The sequence below is a fragment of the Hemitrygon akajei genome, chromosome 11, assembly GCF_048418815.1.
Source record: "Hemitrygon akajei chromosome 11, sHemAka1.3, whole genome shotgun sequence".
NCBI classification, from domain to species: domain Eukaryota; kingdom Metazoa; phylum Chordata; class Chondrichthyes; order Myliobatiformes; family Dasyatidae; genus Hemitrygon; species Hemitrygon akajei.
Genome location: NC_133134.1, coordinates 166,355,515 through 166,373,645, shown reverse-complemented (window position 1 = coordinate 166,373,645; position 18,131 = coordinate 166,355,515). Strand labels below are relative to the sequence as shown.

Genomic DNA, 18,131 nt, shown 5'->3' with positions numbered 1-18,131 from the left:
AGGGCCTGTATTGTGCTGTAGGTTTTCTATGTCTATGTTTCTATTTCCTCTGGGTGCTCTGGTTAAGTCCCACAATCCAAACATGTAGGTTAATTGGACGCATGGGTGGAATTCTACAGCGCTGACTTGTTAGGCCAGAAGGGCATGTTACTGCTCTGTATCTCTAAATCAAAAGATGTCAAACTCATAAACCTTGTAAACTAATTTCATTCATGATGCAGATGGTAACATGGTGCTCGTTTCCTGAGGAGTGCAACCCTGGGAAGCTGAAGAATAACAAGACTTGGAAAGCTGGATTCAATGATCGAGTCATTCAGTGAGCTTTCAATTTACTGACAATGATAATGAACCTTTAAAATCCTGGGATTTAATGGAACTGTGATGATGCTGAGATGGAACTGTGCCTGTATTTGCTGGAGTTTAAAGTAATGGAGACTATTGAATATTGTAAGGCCTAGATAGAGTGGATGTCAAGAGAATGTTTCCAATAGTAGGGGAGCCTAGGCCCAAAGGACACAACCACAGAATGGAAGGACATCCCTTTAGAACAGAGATGAGGAGGAATTTCTTTAACCAGAAGTGGTGAACCTATGAAATTCATTTCCACATACTGCTGTGGAGGCCAAATCATTGGGTATATTTAAAGCAGAGGTTGTTAGGTTCTTGGTTAGGCAGGGCATCAAAGGTTATGGAGAGTAGGCAGGCAAATAGGGTTGAAAGGAAAACAACCATGATGGAATGGCGGAGCAGACTTGATGGGCCAGATGGCCTAATTCTACTCTTGTGTTTTATCATCGTATGGTCTGAAAAGGAGATAAGAAAGTATTCAATACACTTCACAGAGATAGCAATCAGAATTCTGGAGCATCTGGATTCATCAAAACAGAATTAAAAACAAATAAAAACACAACAGCTTCATAGCTCCAGATTGCTCCAAGGCATTTCGTACTGCTCCGGTATGAGAGGGAGTGCAGAGCACATCAGTACGGCAGCATGCAGGGTATCCAATCAGACTTTACTGATAACTCTGCTTGTACATTATGTCAACCCCTCCCATGCGGGTGTGGCCAATTGAGTGGCATAGGATTAAACCCATTAACTGCCACAACAAATCCTAACTCAAGTTCCTATTTTCATTCAGAAGGCTAATAAAGAGCCAATAAGGTGCGGGTTGTTTACTTCATAAATATCCATTCGCTGTCCAACTGACACATACAGTAGTGTGTTTTACACAAATGAAATAATGTACAAATCACTCTCATCATTGCTGTAGGAGCCATATATCTATTTTCTATCTGTGTTGTATTTTGAGTCTCGCTTTTATTATTAGTTTGTCACATGGGTTGGGGTGTGGTAGAAGCAAAGAGTTTAGTTACGTATTCATGCTTTGTCTTTGGGGATTCATCTGGTTAGGGTGCGATATATTTTTTGTTGACCGCTTAAGTTAGCTTTATTACACTCAATTACGTTGAGAATAGTTTAAGTACTTGTAATATGCCAAGACTGTTTATTTGGTTATATTGCAATTTTAGTTTCATTAGCTTCTAATTGCTTCAAGATTGTTTGTTTGCTAGTTTTTTAATAAAAAATTGAACATATTCTTCGACTTTGTAACCTTGTTATTGTATTGGACATCTTGCATCTTGCCATTCAGGATCAACTCCTCCGCCCCCCCCCCCCCCCCCCCCCCCCACCGCTCGTCTTGCTTAGTCTCTAAGTGGTGTTGATTTGTTATTGGATTAGAGAGTGCATCACACAGGATCAACCTTCTCCCCACTCCTCCTTGCTAAGTCTTTAAGTAGTATTGGCTTGTCTGAGTAGCTGTTACAATTGCTTTGCTGGAGTTTTAGATGGTGTTGCTGAATTTAGAGTCATAGAACCATAGAGCACTACAAGGCAGAAACAAGCCCTTCAGCCCACCTTGTCCATGCTGAAATATTAATCTTCTAGTCCCATGAACCCGCACCTGGATCATAACCCTCTACACCCTTCCTATCCATGTACTTAACCAAATGTCTCTTACATGTTGAAATTGAACCTATATCGATCACTTCTGCTGGCAGCTTGTTCCACACTCTCATCGTCCTCTGACGTCAAGACGTTCCCCCTCAGGTTCTCCTTAAACATTTCGCCTTTCACCCCTAACCCATGACCTCTGGTTGTAGTCCACCTAACCTCAGTGGAAAATGCCTGCCTGAATTTACCCCATCTGTAGCCCTCATTAGTTTTGTATACAATTTCTGATATCTCTTTGAGAGACTCAAATACCCATTTCAGGTGGAAAAGTAGCTCATGCCCCACCAAGAAAGGTCACTTACACAAATCCACCCAGAAAAAATCTGGGCAGCTTTTCCCTGCTTTAGATTAGGATTAGCTTGAATACCCACTCCTACTCCTTTCTCCCTCCTGGTACCATTTAGTTGGACGGGCAGAGATTACAATGAAATACATTTTTAATTTCAATCTTAATCCATATTATGAACTTCAGTCATTCATACATGCACACTTATTGCACATTAACACAAGCTTGATCAGGCTTTGATAATTTAAAGTCTACCATATTTTAAAGAATGCCTTTAAGTATTGATTTTCTTGTTAAAATATTTAACATGTACATGAAACTTATAAAAAAGTACTTTCTAATTTTAAAAAAACTGAAATTCCACATACTTTTTAATAATTTTCCTCACATTCTTTGTTCCCTGCCACACAAGTGGCTTCTTGCCAGTATAGATTGTCACAATTGTTTGCTTATAAGTGACATTCCAAAATGGGGATCAGTGACAGGATGAGAGTTGCTCCTGTCGTCATGACACCCGTCAGTCTTTGACCACTTTTTCACACAATCATTTCTAACAAGAATAGGCTTCTCCCCATATATATTTGGTTAATTTACAATAATGCTGTTTGATGACCATTCTGAATCCTCAAACACATTACTGAATTACTTCACTGGGTTGAAATAATATTTTTCATACAGTATATCAACAAATAATAGCAAGTTACAGTAAGACGCACATTTCTTGTCACACTAAGTAAACAAGCACCTGCCTTAAAGCAGCAAATTGGATCTTTCCTGAAGGTGACCCACATGTTAGGCTTTCAGCAAACTGCCCAAAGAACCATTATAACTTTTTCCCACAGGAGGGGCTGCTGGCTCACACTTCATGGTCACAAAAGATGGTTTCCAGGCGAAGAATGCCATTCCATTAAATCGATAAACGCTTCAAGTTCTCAAGGAGTTAATACCTTGGGAGAAGCGAATAACATTGACCTTATCACACATCTTTAACATCCCTGTCTGAGGGATGGCAGTTGTTAGCTGGTTTGCAACTGGATAAAAGATGCTGGGAAGAGACCTCTCCTGTGTGGCTGTCCATCTATGTATCCATTCTAGAACAAGGAGAAAAATAGTACTAAAATCAGAACTCAGTAGTAAAAATATAGCAAAGGCAATAAACACTTCTGCTATACCCGTATTAATGCTTTCTTTTGGCATATTATCTTGATGTGAAACATATCTAAAAAATTCACAAAGAAAAATAAGAACTGAAATGACAAATTTTAGAAAACACTATGTACACACGAATGCGCTTAGATTAACACTACCCAGGACAGAAGGAGGAAGAGGATTAACAGGCATAAAAAGTCAGATAAAACTTTTAAGGAAATATTTTCATCAACGAAAACAAGATACAGCACTCCACGTGAGCATAAACAATGCTGATAAGAAGTACACACCACTAAACTTAAATGAAAGTACAACCCTGAAGGTGAAGAAATCATCACTATTGAAGAAAAGGTTAACCAATGGAAGAGTATGACCCTCCATGGAAGAAATCCCCATGGTTTGAGCAGACTAGATGTTGACAAGAAAGTGTTGAACGCTTGGCTCAGAGGTGGAGATCTCTTCCCAGAAACAGAGAGGTTCCTTCTGGCAATACAGGACCAGGTGGTTAACACAAAAAACTATCAAACTACTTAATAAAATACCAACAACTTCAAGATGATAAATACAGAAAATGTCTGATACTGATTCTGAGAAACCAGAAACAATCCAAACCATTACAGGATCCTGCAGTGGTTTAACTTAATCTAATTACTTATACAGGCACAATTAAGTGACAATAGTCATTCACCAAAATCTTGTTTAAAATATAAACTTATAAAAGACAACATCCCACAAATTACATTACAAATGATCCAGTATTACAGATAGGACAATCCATAATAGCCGTCCAGATATAGTATTACAGGACAAACAAGCAAGAACAGCTTACATCTTAAATACTGTATGACCATCCCAAATACATACAACCTCCAGAAATCAATAAGTAAAAAACACCAGAAATATGCTCAATGAAAAGAGGAAATTGAAAGACAATGGAACATAAAATGATATATGTACATTGTCCCAATAGTAATACCTACAACTCATATTATCCCAAAGGCACTACATGGTAGTATTAAATAATTAGACATACACAGTAATTTTTATGTAAATCTCCAGAAAGCCACAATACTAAACACTTCTAGAATATCCAAAAGTTCCCAGCAATTGAGAAATGACTGTGCTTGGCTATGCCCATACCACAGGTTGGGAGGGGTCTGGAAGAGTAAAATTAGTATAGGGCATTTGATATCTTGAACCCCCACCATTGATCAGATCCTTCCAGCAGCACTGACCTGCTTCTGATACTGAAGCCAGTTGATTCTTGCCTTTCATGGCAAGTTATGCCAGAAATCCTAAAAGATATTTGCATCTTGTCACTTGGATTCAAGTAGAAACTTTGAGTTGTACAATGTCCTGTGTATGTTACTCAAAATGGCTTCTTTGGTTTGTTAAGAGTAGGAATGCTTCTTTGTCTGATAAGTGTTTCTCTCACAGTTGTTTAGCTTTAGACTTGCTGATATGGGGATTGTATTCATTTGTTAACCAATGGGGAATGTTATTTTGTCTGGTGAGGCTGGGAGCTTGGAGGTTTTCCTGGTTTTATCAGGGAAGTCAGGAAGAAGACGCCGAGGAAGGTGGACGTGCGCTGCACTGCTTGGTTGACCACCGGGGGTGGTCGCAGGTGCGAGGACATGGAGGTCGGAGGAAAGTGACGAGGGGTCGAATGGTTCGATGGTTGAGCTCCAACGATGTGCACTAAACTGACTGAACTTTGATAAGTTGGCGCCTTTTACTTTTTCTTTTCTTTCATATATATTGTATTGCATAGTGCTCTTTTAGTTTTAGTAAAATCTTTAAAGTGTATTTCATAACGGTATCTGGTGTGTGTTTGATACTGTGTGTGTGCGCGCGGCATAAACTTGATTCCCACAGCACCTGCGTGTACGGGAGGTGGGGTTCGTGTGTGGCTGGATCTCTTTTTCCCCTAGACATATACCAGCCTGTTGGGTAAGTGTTACATTTGTGGGGGCTTGTCCGGGATAGGCTTGGCTCCAGAGAACACCCCCAGCTTCAGCCATAGCCTCTCGGCCACCCCCACCAGAGAGTTAAGTGCGGCTGCCAGCTCCGAGGCTTCCCCCCTACCTGAGGGGTGGGGCCTAGTCACCTTCCAGAGGCTCATAGAGAGAACTGTGGGTGATATGAATCTGTTGGAGGTGCTGGTGTACCTGATGATTTGATAGTGTTTTTTCGACTTTGGAGGAACATGAGGAGAGGCTGTTAAAGGTGTTAAACCGGCTTAATGAAGAAGGGCTGAAGCTTTCCCTGGACAAATGCCAGTTCTGCAAGTTGTCGGTTAGCTACGTTGGCCATATCATTTCGCAAAAGGGAGTGGCTACTGATCCAACCAAGATAGAGGCCGTGAACACCTGGCCGAGACCCCAGAAAGTGAGTGCTCTGTGCTCATTCTTGGGGTTCTGTAGGTATTATCACCGATTCGTGAAAGGATACGCCAAAATGTGTCACCCGTTGACTCAGCTGTTGTGTGGCTATCCCCCAGAGGGAAAGAAAAGGAAGGGGGACCAGAGGCAAGACGATGGAGGATACTGGAATCCGGTGGAACCTTTTGGCTCAAGATGGGATGATCGATGTGAAGAGGCATTCCGATCTTTGAAAAGGGTGCTGACCCAGGCCCCGGTGTTGGCTTTTGCCGATCCCCAAAAGCCATATGTGCTGCACATGGATGCCAGCCGAGAGGGTCTAGGGGCTGTTCCGTACCAGGAGCATGGCAAAGCATTGAGACCGGTAGCATTTGACAGCCGAAGCTTGTTGCCCTCCGAGAGAAACTATCCCACTCACAAGTTGGAGTTCCTGGTGCTGAAGTGGGCGGTGGTGGACAAGTTGAGCGATTACCTGTACGGAGCCAAGTTTGAGGTGAGAACGGATAACATGGTGTTTCCCATGGTGTTCTCAGGTGAGAGCGGAACCCCGTGAGGGAGGGAGTGAGGATCTGACAGGTAGACCTGGGGTGTCCAAGGCAGAGGGTTCGCAGGTGAAGAGGGAGCCCAGTGAGGCAGAAGGGTCGGCAGAAGGGGTACGGAGATCTCAGAGAAGTAGGCGCCCCCCGGAGCGGTTGACATATGTGGTGCCAGGAGAACCGAGTGTGATTTCTACTGCTCTGGGTAGTTATGTCGCTGCTTTCTGCACCTGGGTTGGGTTTTGTGTGTTGCAAGAAGCTTTGGGGAACTCTGGTAATGTCATGAGGGCATGACATTTGCTGGTGGGGGGAGAATGTACAATGTCCTGTGTATGTTACTCAAAATGGCTTCTTTGGTTTGTTAAGAGTAGGAATGCTTCTTTGTCTGATAAGTATTTCTCTCGCAGTTGTTTAGCTTTAGACTTGCTGATATGGGGATTGTATTCATTTGTTAACCAATGGGGAATGTTATTTTGTCTGGTGAGGCTGGGAGCTTGGGGGTTTTCACGGTTTTTTCAGGGGAGGCAGGAAGGAGATGCCGAGGAAGGTGGACGTGCGCTGCACTGCTTGGTTGACCACCGGGGGTGGTCGCAGGTGCGAGGACGTGGAGGTCGGAGGAAAGTGACGAGGGGTCGAATGGTTCGATGGTTGAGCTCCAACGATGTGCACTAAACTGACTGAACTTTGATAAGTTGGCGCCTTTTACTTTTTCTTTTCTTTCATATATATTGTATTGCATAGTACTCTTTTAGTTTTAGTAAAATCTTTAAAGTGTATTTCATAACGGTATCTGGTGTGTGTTTGATACTGTGTGTGTGCGCGCGGCATAAACTTGATTCCCACAGCACCTGCGTGTACGGGAGGTGGGGTTGGTGTGTTGCTGGATCTCCTTTTCCCCTAGACATATACCAGCCTGTTGGGTAAGTGTTACAGAGTATTTTAGGATATGGTGTAAAAGTTCATTTCAAATTATCTCTCCTGGGACCAGCACATATGTGCCATTACAACAAAGGCACGGCAGCACTTCTACTTTCTTAGAAGTTTGTGCAGATTCGGCATGTCATCTAAAACCCTGACCAACTTCTGTGGATGCACTGGGGAAATCCCTGACTGGTTGCCCCATAGCCTGGTATGGAAACACCAATACCGAGAAATGAAAATGATAAAAGTGAACACAGCCCAGTCCATCACAGTAAAAGCCCTCCCTGCCATTAGAAAACAAGGACACCCCCACCCCCCACCATCCAGATCATGCTCTCTTCTCGCTGTTGCCATTGGGAAGGAGGTACAGGAGTCTTAGGTCCCATACCACCAGATTCTGGATCCTACAAGCAATAGGGTCCTGAACCAGCATGGATAACTTCACTCACCTCAACTTTGAAATGATTTCTCAACCAATGGACTCACTTTCAAGGACACTACAACTTATGTTCTCAATGTTTATAGAAATATAGAAAACATAGAAAACCTACAGCACAATACAGGCCCTTTGGCCCACAAAGTTGTACCGAACATGTCCCTACCTTAGAAATTACTAGGCTTACCTATGACCCTCTATTTTTCTAAGCCCCATGTACCTATCCAAAAGTCTCTTAAAAGACCCTATTGTATCCACCTCCAACACTGTTGCTGGCAGCCCATTCAATAGACAATAGGTGCAGGAGTAGGCCATTCGGCCCTTTGAGCTGACACCGCCATTCACTGTGATCATGGCTGATCATCCACAATCAGTACCCTGTTCCTGCCTTCTCCCCATATCCCTTGACTCTGCTATCTTTAAGAGCTCTGTCTAACTCTTTCTTGAAAGCATCCAGCGAATTGGCCTCCACTGCCTTCTGAGGCAGAGCATTCCATAGATCCACAGCTCTCTGGGTGAAAAAATTCTTCCTGAACTCTGTTCTAAATGGCCTACCCCTTATTCTTAAACTGTGGCCTCTGGGTCTGGACTCCCCCAACATCGGGAACATGTTTCCTGCCTCTAGCGTGTCCAATTCCTTAATAATCTTATATGTTTCAATCGGATCCCCTCTCATCCTTCTAAATTCCAGTGTATACAAGCCCAGTCGCTCCAATCTTTCAACATATGACAGTCCCGCCATCCCGGGATTTAACATCGTGAACCTAAGCTGCACTCCCTCAATAGCAAAACTGACGCAATACTCCAGGTGTGGTCTCACCAGGGCCCTGTACAACTGCATTCCACGCACTCATCACTCTGAGTAAAAAACTTACCCCTGATATCTCCTCTGTACCTACTCCCCAGCACCTTAAACCTGTGTTCTCTTGTGGCAACCATTTCAGCCCTGGGAAATACCCTCTGACTATCCACATGATCAATGCCTCTCATCATCTAATACACCTCTATCAGGTCACCCCTCATCCTCTGTCACTCCAAGGAGAAAAGGCTGAGTTCACTCAACCTATTCTCATAAGGCATGCTCCCCAATCCAGGCAACAAACGTCCTTGTAAATCTCCTCTGCACCCTTTCTATGGCTTCCACATCCTTCCTGTAGTGAGGTGACCAGAACTGAGCACAGTACTCCAAGTGGGGTCTGACCAGGGTCCTATATAGCTGCAACATTAACTCTCGGCTCCTAAATTCAATTCCATGATTGATGAAGGCCAATACACCGTACACCTTCTTAACCATGGAGTCAACCTGTGCAGCTGTTTTGAGCGTCCTATGGACTCGGACCCCAAAATCCCTCTGATCCTCCACACTCCCAAGAGTCTTACCATTAATACTATATTCTGCCATCATATTTGACCTACCAAAACGAACCACCTCATACTTATCTGGTTTGAACTCCATCTGCCACTTCTCAGCCCAGTTTTGCATCCTATCAATATCCCGCTGTAACCTCTGACAGCCCTCCACACTATCCACAACACCTCCAACCTTTGTGTCATCAGCAAACTTACTAACCCATCCCTCCACTTCCTCATCCAGGTCATTTATAAAAACCACTAAGAGTAAGGGTCCCAGAACAGACCCTGAGGCACTACATTGGTGACTGACCTCCATGCAGAATATGACCCGTCTACAACCACTCTTTGCCTTCTGTGGGCAAGCCAGTTCTGGATCCACAAAGCAATGTCCCCTTGGATCCCATGCCTCTTTACTTTCTCAATAAGCCTTGCATGGGGTACCTTATCAAATGCCTTGCTGAAATCCATATACACTACATCTACTGCTCTTCCTTCATCAATGTGTTTAGTCACATCCTCAAAAAATTCAATCAGGCTTGTAAGGCACAACCTGCCTTTGACAAAGCCATGCTGACTACTCCTAATCATATTATACCTCTCCAAATGTTCTAAATCCTGCCTCTCAGGATCTTCTCCATCAACTTACCAACCACTGAGGTAAGACTCACTGGTCTATAATTTCCTGGGCTATCTCTACCCCCACTCTTGAATGAAGGAACAACATCCGCAACCCTCTGGAACCTCTCCCATTCCCATTGATGTTGCAAAGATCATTGCCAGAGGCTCAGCAATCTCCTCCCTCACCTCCCACAGTAGCCTGGGGTACATCTCATCCAGTCTCGGTGACTTACCCAACTTGATGCTTTCCAAAAGCTCTGGCACATCCTCTTTCTTAATATCTACATGCTCAAGCTTTTCAGGCTGCTGCAAGTCATCACTACAATCACCAAAATCCTTTTCTGTAGTGAATACTGAAGTGTTCATTAAGTACCTCTGCCATTTCCTCTGTTTCCATACACACTTACCCACTGTCACACTTGATAGGTCCTATTCTTTCACGTCTTATCCTCCTGCTCTTCACATACTTTAAAAAAATTTATATACGTACATATTTATCATTATTTGTGTTTTGCTTTTGCACATTTTGTCTTCTTTTACACATTGGTCATTTGTCTGTCTTTGTTTGTATGTAGTTTTTCATTGATTCTATTGTGTTTCTCTGTGTAATGCCCTGGTTAAGATTTTTACTGCTATAGAACATAGAATATAGAATAGTACAGCACATTACAGGCCCTTCGCCCCACAATGTTGTGCTTACCCTCAAACCCTGCCTTCCCTATAACCCCCCACCTTAAATTCCTCCATATACCTGTCTAGTAGTCTCTTAAACTTCACTAGTGGATCTGTCTCCACCGTCTCAGGCAGTGCATTCCACGCACCATCCACTCTCTGAGTGAAAAAGCTTCCTTTAGTATCCCCCGTGAACTTCCCTCCCCTTACCTTAAAGCCATGTCCTCTTGTACTGAGCAGTGGTGACCTGGGGAAGAGGCGCTGGCTGTCCACTCTGTCTATTCCTCTTAATGTCTTGTACACCTCTATCATGTCTCCTCTCATCCTCCTTCTCTCCAAAGAGTAAAGCCCTTGCTCCCTTAATCTCTGATCATAATCCATACTCTCTAAACCAGGCAGCATCCTGGTAAATATCCTCTGTATCCTTTCCAATGCTTCCACATCCTTCCTATAGTGAGGCGACCAGAACTGGATACAGTACTCCAAGTGTGGCTTAACTAGAGTTTTATATAGCTGCATCATTACATCGCGTCTCTTAAACTCTATCCCTCGACTTATGAAAGCTAACACCCCATAAGCTTTAACTACCCTATCTACCTGTGAGGCAACTTTCAGGGATCTGTGGACATGTACCCCCAGATCCCTCTGCTCCTCCACACTACCAAGTATCCTGCCATTTACTTTGTACTCTGCCTTGGAGTTTGTCCTTCCAAAGTGTACCACCTCACACTTCTCCAGGTTGACTTCCATCTGCCACTTCTCAACCCACTTCTGCATCCTATCAATGTCTCTCTGCAATTTTCAACAATCCTCTACACTATCTACACCACCACCAACCTTTGTGTCATCTGCAAACTTGCTAAACCAACCTTCTACCCCCACATCCAGGTCATTAATAAAAATCACAAAAAGTAGAGGTCCTAGAACAGATCCTTGTGGGACACCACTAGTCACAACCCTCCAATATGAATGTACTCCCTCCACCACAACCCTCTGCCTTCTGCAGGCAAGCCAATTCTGAATCCACCTGGCCAAACTTCCCTGGATCCCATGCCTTCTGACTTTCTGAATAAGCCTACCGTGTGGAAACTTGTCAAATGCCTTACTAAAATCCATGTAGATCACATCCACTGCACTACCCTCATCTATATGCCCAGTCACCTCCTCAAAGAACTCTATCAGGCTTGTTAGGCATGATCTGCCCTTCACAAAGCCATGCCGACTGTCCCTGATCGGACCATGATTCTCTAAATGCCCATAGATCCTATCTCTAAGAATCTTTTCCAACAGCTTTCCCACCACAGACGTAAGGCTCACTGGTCTATAATTACCTGGACTATCCCTACTACCTTTTTTGAACAAGGGGACAATATTCGCCTCCCTCCAATCCTCTGGGACCAATCCCATGGACAACGAGGACATAAAGATCCTAGCCAAAGGTTCAGCAATCTCTTCCCTCGCCTCGTGGAGCAGCCTGGGGAATATTCCGTCAGGCCCCGGGGACTTATCCGTCCTAATGTATTTTAACAACTCCAACACCTCCTCTCCCTTAATATCAACATGCTCCAGAACATCAACCTCAGTCATATTGTCCTCACTGTCATCAAGTTCCCTCTCAGTGGTTGTTACCTACCTACCAACCTATGTTATAGGTATTTCATTCCAGCAGTTCTATGAGAACAGTCTGTTTTGACTTCAGCATGCTTGGGTTTGAGCTAAAGATAAGGGGCTATGTTGTTCAACTTAGGAATGTTGTGTCAGCCAGTTAAGATGCTGGAATTCGGAGAAGGTTCCAGAGAACGCTGGGTGGAGAGGTTATTGTGACGGGCATTGGTATGGATCGAGGTCTTTTTGGCGGGAGCTGGGAGAAGTCAGGAGGGAAGATGGCTGAGGATGTCGTCCCTGTTACACAAGGTGCTCTACCAATGCTCCCATGGGGGACCCATTTGTTCAAGATGGATTTCGAGTGACATTCAGAAGGTGTGTGCTTTCATGTAGACTGGGGGTCCAGTGCGTAGGTTAAAGACAATTTCAAGATGAGCTCCAACTTACATGCACTTTGGGACTGGGTTAACATCAATGGGCCCTTTTTATATTTTTATTTTCTATTTCCTCCTAACTGCTTGATAAAGCTGAAATTTGCAAATACACTCTCTTTATAATTATATGCAGTGTATGATCTGTTATTTCCTGTCAACAGCTAATTGTATGGGAGCAGTATTTACACAGTATTCGCACAGATTGGGGTTTGAGTGCTTCAGACATACCAACTTCCTGGTTTTGGTGGGACCTCAGTAATACCGACTCTAGACCTATGGAGTTTGAGGTATGGTTTTCTCACTGCTGAGTCCAATGGCTGTTAGGGAGGGGCTAACAAGCCACATCTCTAGAGATGCCCGATAAAAAGGGCTTTCATTTGTATCTCAAAGTAGCATACAGTGACATATAGTACATATAGCAAAAGTCTTAGACACATAAACATAGCTAGGGTGCTTAAGACTTTTGCACAGTACTGTAGTAATTTTATGTATTGCACTGTACTGCTGCCGAACATACATGGTAAATGATAGGGCATTGAGGAATGCAGTAGAACAGGGTGTTCTAGGAATAATGGTGCATAGTCCCCTGAAGGTGGAATCTCATGTGGATAGGGTGGTGTAAAAAGCTTTTGGTATGCTGGCCTTTATAAATCAGAACATTAAGTATTGGAGTTGGGATGTAATGTTAAAATTGTACAAAGTATTCGTGAGGCCAAATTTGGAGTACTGGTCACCGAATTATAGGAAAGATGTCAACAAAATAGAGCGAGTACAGAGGAGATTTACTAGAATGTTACCTGGGTTTCAGCACCTAAGTTACAGAGAAAGGTTGGACAAGTTAGGTCTTTATTCTTTGGAGCATAGAAGGTTGAGGGGGGACTTGATAGAGGTATTTAAAATTATGAGGGGGATAGATAGAGTTGACGTGGATAGGCTTTTTCCATTGAGAGTAGGGGAGATTCAAACAAGAGGACATGAGTTGAGAGTTAAGGGGCAAAAGTTTAGGGGTAACACAAGGGGGAACTCAGAGAGTGGTAGCTGTATGGAACGAGCTTCGAGTAGAAGTGATAGAGGCAGGTTCGGTTTTGTCATTTAAAAAAAAATTGGATAGGTATATGGACAGGAAAGGAATGGAGGGTTATGGGCTGAGTGCAGGTTGGTGGGACTAGGTGAGAGTAAGCGTTCGGCACGGACTAGAAGGGCTGAGATGGCCTGTTTCCATGCCATAATTGTTATATGGTTATAAATTTCATGACATATGTGAGTGATGATAAACCTGATTCAGCTATGGGTCTCTATTGTAAACTGAGAGTGGAAGGAGCAGGGAAAGGGGAGAGAGCAGGAAACATCAGAGAGACGTTCTGTAATGATCAATAAACTAACTGCTTGGAATCAAATAACCTTGCCTGCTGTCTCTGAGATGGCTGTGTCTGCTCCTGGTACTCCTTCTCTGCCACCTGTCCCACACACCTCCTGTGCATGCCATTCTCACCACTCCCAACATTCTTTGCCCCCATCAGATTTACAAACTCACTCTCCCCTCACATTGATCCTAGTTATATATAGGTGCCTAAGACTTTTGCACAGTACACTATATGTATTTTGATAATAAATAAACTTTGAACTTTGAAATTGCTTTTTTTAATATATTGATCCATATATCAAAGCTTCGTCTGATCTGTTGCATGTAACATTTCACAGCCATTGTCCAGGAAAAAAAATTAGAGTACTCATGTCATGTTTTCTGATTAATATGGATATTTCTTTTATTACAGATTTGTACTTCAGTTGCTGTGATTAGATTTCAAGAATTAATTGTGTGTGAAGCACTTTGGGGCAAGAACTGTTCTATATACGTAAGCCAATGACTTTCTAGTTCCAATACAAAATTCCAATTGCCCTTATTACTTTAGATCTGGGGTTCCCAACCTGGGGTCCATACACCCCTTGCTTAATGGTATTGGTCCATGACATAAAAAATGGTTGAGAACCCCTGCTTTAGATACTTCAATTCTCTCTGACCGATTACACCACTCTACACTTCCTTCTACATCTTCATCTTTTAAATTCTCCTCCTGAGTATCTACCTAACATCTGCCTTACTCCTCTGCTCATTATTCATTCTCTGTAATCTACACTGGACAGGTTTCAAGACTCAAAATTAATCATAGATTTAATTCCTTGAGCCAAGTAATCAAACACAGCACAAAACCTTCCGTGGCACTAATCCAAAAAAATTCCAACTGGAATTACTTTGTTGCTAATTAAATTCTACTGATTTATGGCGTGGTATTTGTAGATTTGAAACTTCCCACGTTATGTCGGAATTTCAGACACAAGACAGCCACTCGTCTTGCAACATAACATAAACAAAGCAAAGAATAACAGTTAATCTTTGTTTCATCAAAGTGGCTGGGAGAGACATTGACCAATATACTAAGAATTCCTGGGTATTATGTACAGCACAGGAACAGGCCAGTCAGCCCATTTGGTTGTGCTGCACTAATTAAACTTGTAAATAAATGCCTAACTAAACTAATTCCTTCTGCCCAAACAATATTCATATCCCTCCATTTTTTTTATCACATGTGTACCTAAGAGCCCTTAAAGCAGGGACTCCCTAACTGGGATCCACAGACCTTTTGCTTAATGGTATTGGTCCATGGTATAAAAAAGGTTGGGAACTCCTGCTTTAAAGCCTCTATTGTATCTGCCTCCGCTGCCACTTCAGGCACCGCACTCAAGGTACCTACCACTCTCTGTGTAAAAAGATCTGACCCACACAGCTCGTCTGAACTTGCCCCCCTCACCTTAAATGCATGTCCTCTAGTATTAGACTGGCAAAAATATACTGGCTGATTATCTAGGCCTCTAATAATTTTATAAACTTCTATTCAGATCTCCCCTTTGTCTTTGGCACTACAGAAAAATCAAGTAAGGTGGAGATTGATAGGTTATAGGGAGAAGGCAGGAGAATGGGGTTGGGGTTGAGAGGGAAATGGATCAGCCATGATGAAACGGCAGAACAGACTTGACGGGCCTATGTCTCATGTTCTTGTCCAAACTCTCCTTATAGCATATTGCCCTCTTGTCTAGGGCAGCATCTTGATAAATCTCTTCTGCAGCCTCTCAAAGGCCTCCATGTTGTTCCTATAACAGGGTGACTAGAATTGAATGCAGTACTCCAGGTGCAGCATAACCAGAGTTTTATAAAGCTGCAACATGACTGACTCTTGAACTCAACACCTCAAATTCTTAAATTTAGTTTTCTGATTGAATAGACAATGTAGGATTCTCTCAGTACTATTCATTACTTGCCCAGATTATATACTTTACTCCTGTTGTGTCATTTGTGATTCAACGTAATTATGAAATATGCCTTAATAACATGACAATTATAATGAACACCTGTTCGTATCCTTAATGATCAAGTCCAGCAATATGTATAACACACAAGAGGTTCTGCAGATGCTGGAAATCCAGAGCAACACACACAAAATGATGGAGGAACTCAGCAAGTCAGGCAGCATCTATTGAGAGGAATAAACAGTTGACGTATCAGGCCAAGGCCTTTCACCAGGACTCATAATATTTGTAACTCATAATATGTATTACAAGTAATTACTGGAGGGCAATTTTCAATATAAATGAAAAGGCAGTTTTTCTAGCTCAGCTGTAACTGCATTTGTTATGCAGACATGAAGCTCGACTTCTCGTGCCAAATGCCTCTCAAAATAATCATGAGCATAAAGCGCAGTTAAGATTTAGCTAAAATATCCCTTGCCTTCTCTACTGCCATGATGAGACTACTCTCAGGTAGTGTCTAACTCCTCCAAGAGCACCACAACCTTGTCGTAGTTTGGAGTTTTGTATGCCTCAACATGTCGTTGAGAGCTATGTTGGCTGGAGTTAAGGTTTTATGTTTTGGTAGGGTCACCCATGCCAAACAGGTCAAAGGGAAGAGGCCTGACTAAGAGTAGTCTACTGGTCCTCCAGCTTCAGGGGTTCAGCTCAGGTCTAACAACCCTGACTGGTAAAACAAAATTGTTACAGAAACAGCAATGAAAAATCCTTCTACATCTGAGTGCGATGGTATTCCTGAGTCTCCACTTACGTCTTGCATGGCTGACAGTAGTGAAAAATGAAAGGAAACTGACAAGGTGAAGGAAGCCCTGAACACTGGCATTGATGGAGAACCTCCACTGCTGCCCTAAATGCCAGTGATGTAACAGGCTGTAATTAAATGTCTAACCTGACGGCATGAACGATTTCTCTAACTTACGGTAACACTTTCCCCCTCTCCCTCCTCTCTTTTTCCATTCTGGCTCTGCTTTACCCCTTCCCTTCTCTTCACCTGCCCATCTCCTCCCTCTGGTGCCCTTCCTTCTTTCTTTTCCCTCATGGTCCACTCTCCCCTCCCATCAGATTCCTCCTTCTTTAGCCCTTTACTTTTTCCACCTATCGCCTCCCAACTTCTCACTTTATACACCCTCCCCCATCCACCCACCTTCCCACTCACATGGTCTCACCTATCATCTCAAAGAGAACAAAGTAGACCTGTTTACTCACAGGATTCCATGTTTTCCTTTCAATTATTTTTGGAGCTACAAAACATAACAATTACAACTTTTGCCACTTTGGAAACACCTTACTGTTGCAGACATCACGTACCAAGAGCTGAGAAATAAATAATGGATATTTATGAAACAACACACAAAACAAATATGTTTTAAAGGCTTGGAGATGCTGTGAAACTCAGCTGAACAGCTGCCTCTGATTGTAACAGTGTATAACAATGCAGAGGATGAAAGAAGAGTTAGTTTGCATTTCCAATGGAAAGAAGCATAACAAAGATAATGACATAGTATTATGAAACAGAAGATAATGACCAGCATAGATAAGGAACGCAGTTAGTCTTTTTCCCCCCCGGGGGATCCAAGTGAGAATATTCTTACACAGTTACAATCTCTTTCCAAGGGCAGAAGTCATATACTAGAGGACATGTATTTCAGGTAAGAGGGGGAAAGTTTAAAGATGATGTGCCGGGTAAAACTTTTTACACAGAGAGTTGGTGGAAGCAGATACAATAGAGGCATTTAAGAAGATGTTAAATAGACACCTGAAATTGCAGGGAACAGAGGGATATGGATCATGTGCAGGCTGAAGAAAATCAGTTTAATTCAGCATTGTGTTTAGTGCAGACATTGTGGGCCAAAGGGCCTGTTCCTGCGCCGTAATGTTCTATGTTCGATAAAGCATCAGCACCAACCTGCCTGAGGTTGGTAAATGATCTTTCTTTGACAACGCAAGTTAGATACATACCCACCACTCCTTATCTTCCTCTCCAGTAACTACAATCACCTCTCCCTCCTCGAATGTAAGTTCGTCAGCATGATCTGCTATGCAGTTGTAAATGGCTCTTCCTTTACGGATTCTAGGTTTTGCCTGTGAAACAAATAATTATATGTAGCTTGATTTTAACTGGCTCTTTTTCACATTAACTTCCTACACAATTGTTTTCTTTCTTCAGCAGTGCATGCAGCAAGCTCACTGGCTAGGTTTGGACTAGAGAAATGAGAATCCCATTCAGCACTATGAACTTCTGCTAACACAGAAGGAAACACAGACATTAATGCAAGAACAAAATTGCAATTAAAAACACTTAAAATTACTTATTTCCATTTATGTTTCAACCTGGAGTCTGTATTTAAACATTATAAAGCT

General features: G+C 42.7%; 1 protein-coding gene across 1 annotated transcript in view; it reads right to left on the bottom strand.

The window, feature by feature from the left end:
* Positions 1 to 2,435: 2,435 nt before the first annotated feature.
* The window catches only part of unm_sa1614 (un-named sa1614), a 151,533-nt gene continuing 135,837 nt past the window's right edge, over positions 2,436 to 18,131 (bottom strand). Inside the window, exons 27-28 of the mRNA XM_073062174.1 lie at positions 17,730 to 17,852; positions 2,436 to 3,393 (exon numbers count right to left, since the gene is read on the bottom strand). Coding sequence (XP_072918275.1) covers positions 3,319 to 3,393; positions 17,730 to 17,852 — 198 coding nt within the window. The 3' untranslated portion in view covers positions 2,436 to 3,318. The remainder of the gene's footprint in view (positions 3,394 to 17,729; positions 17,853 to 18,131) is intronic.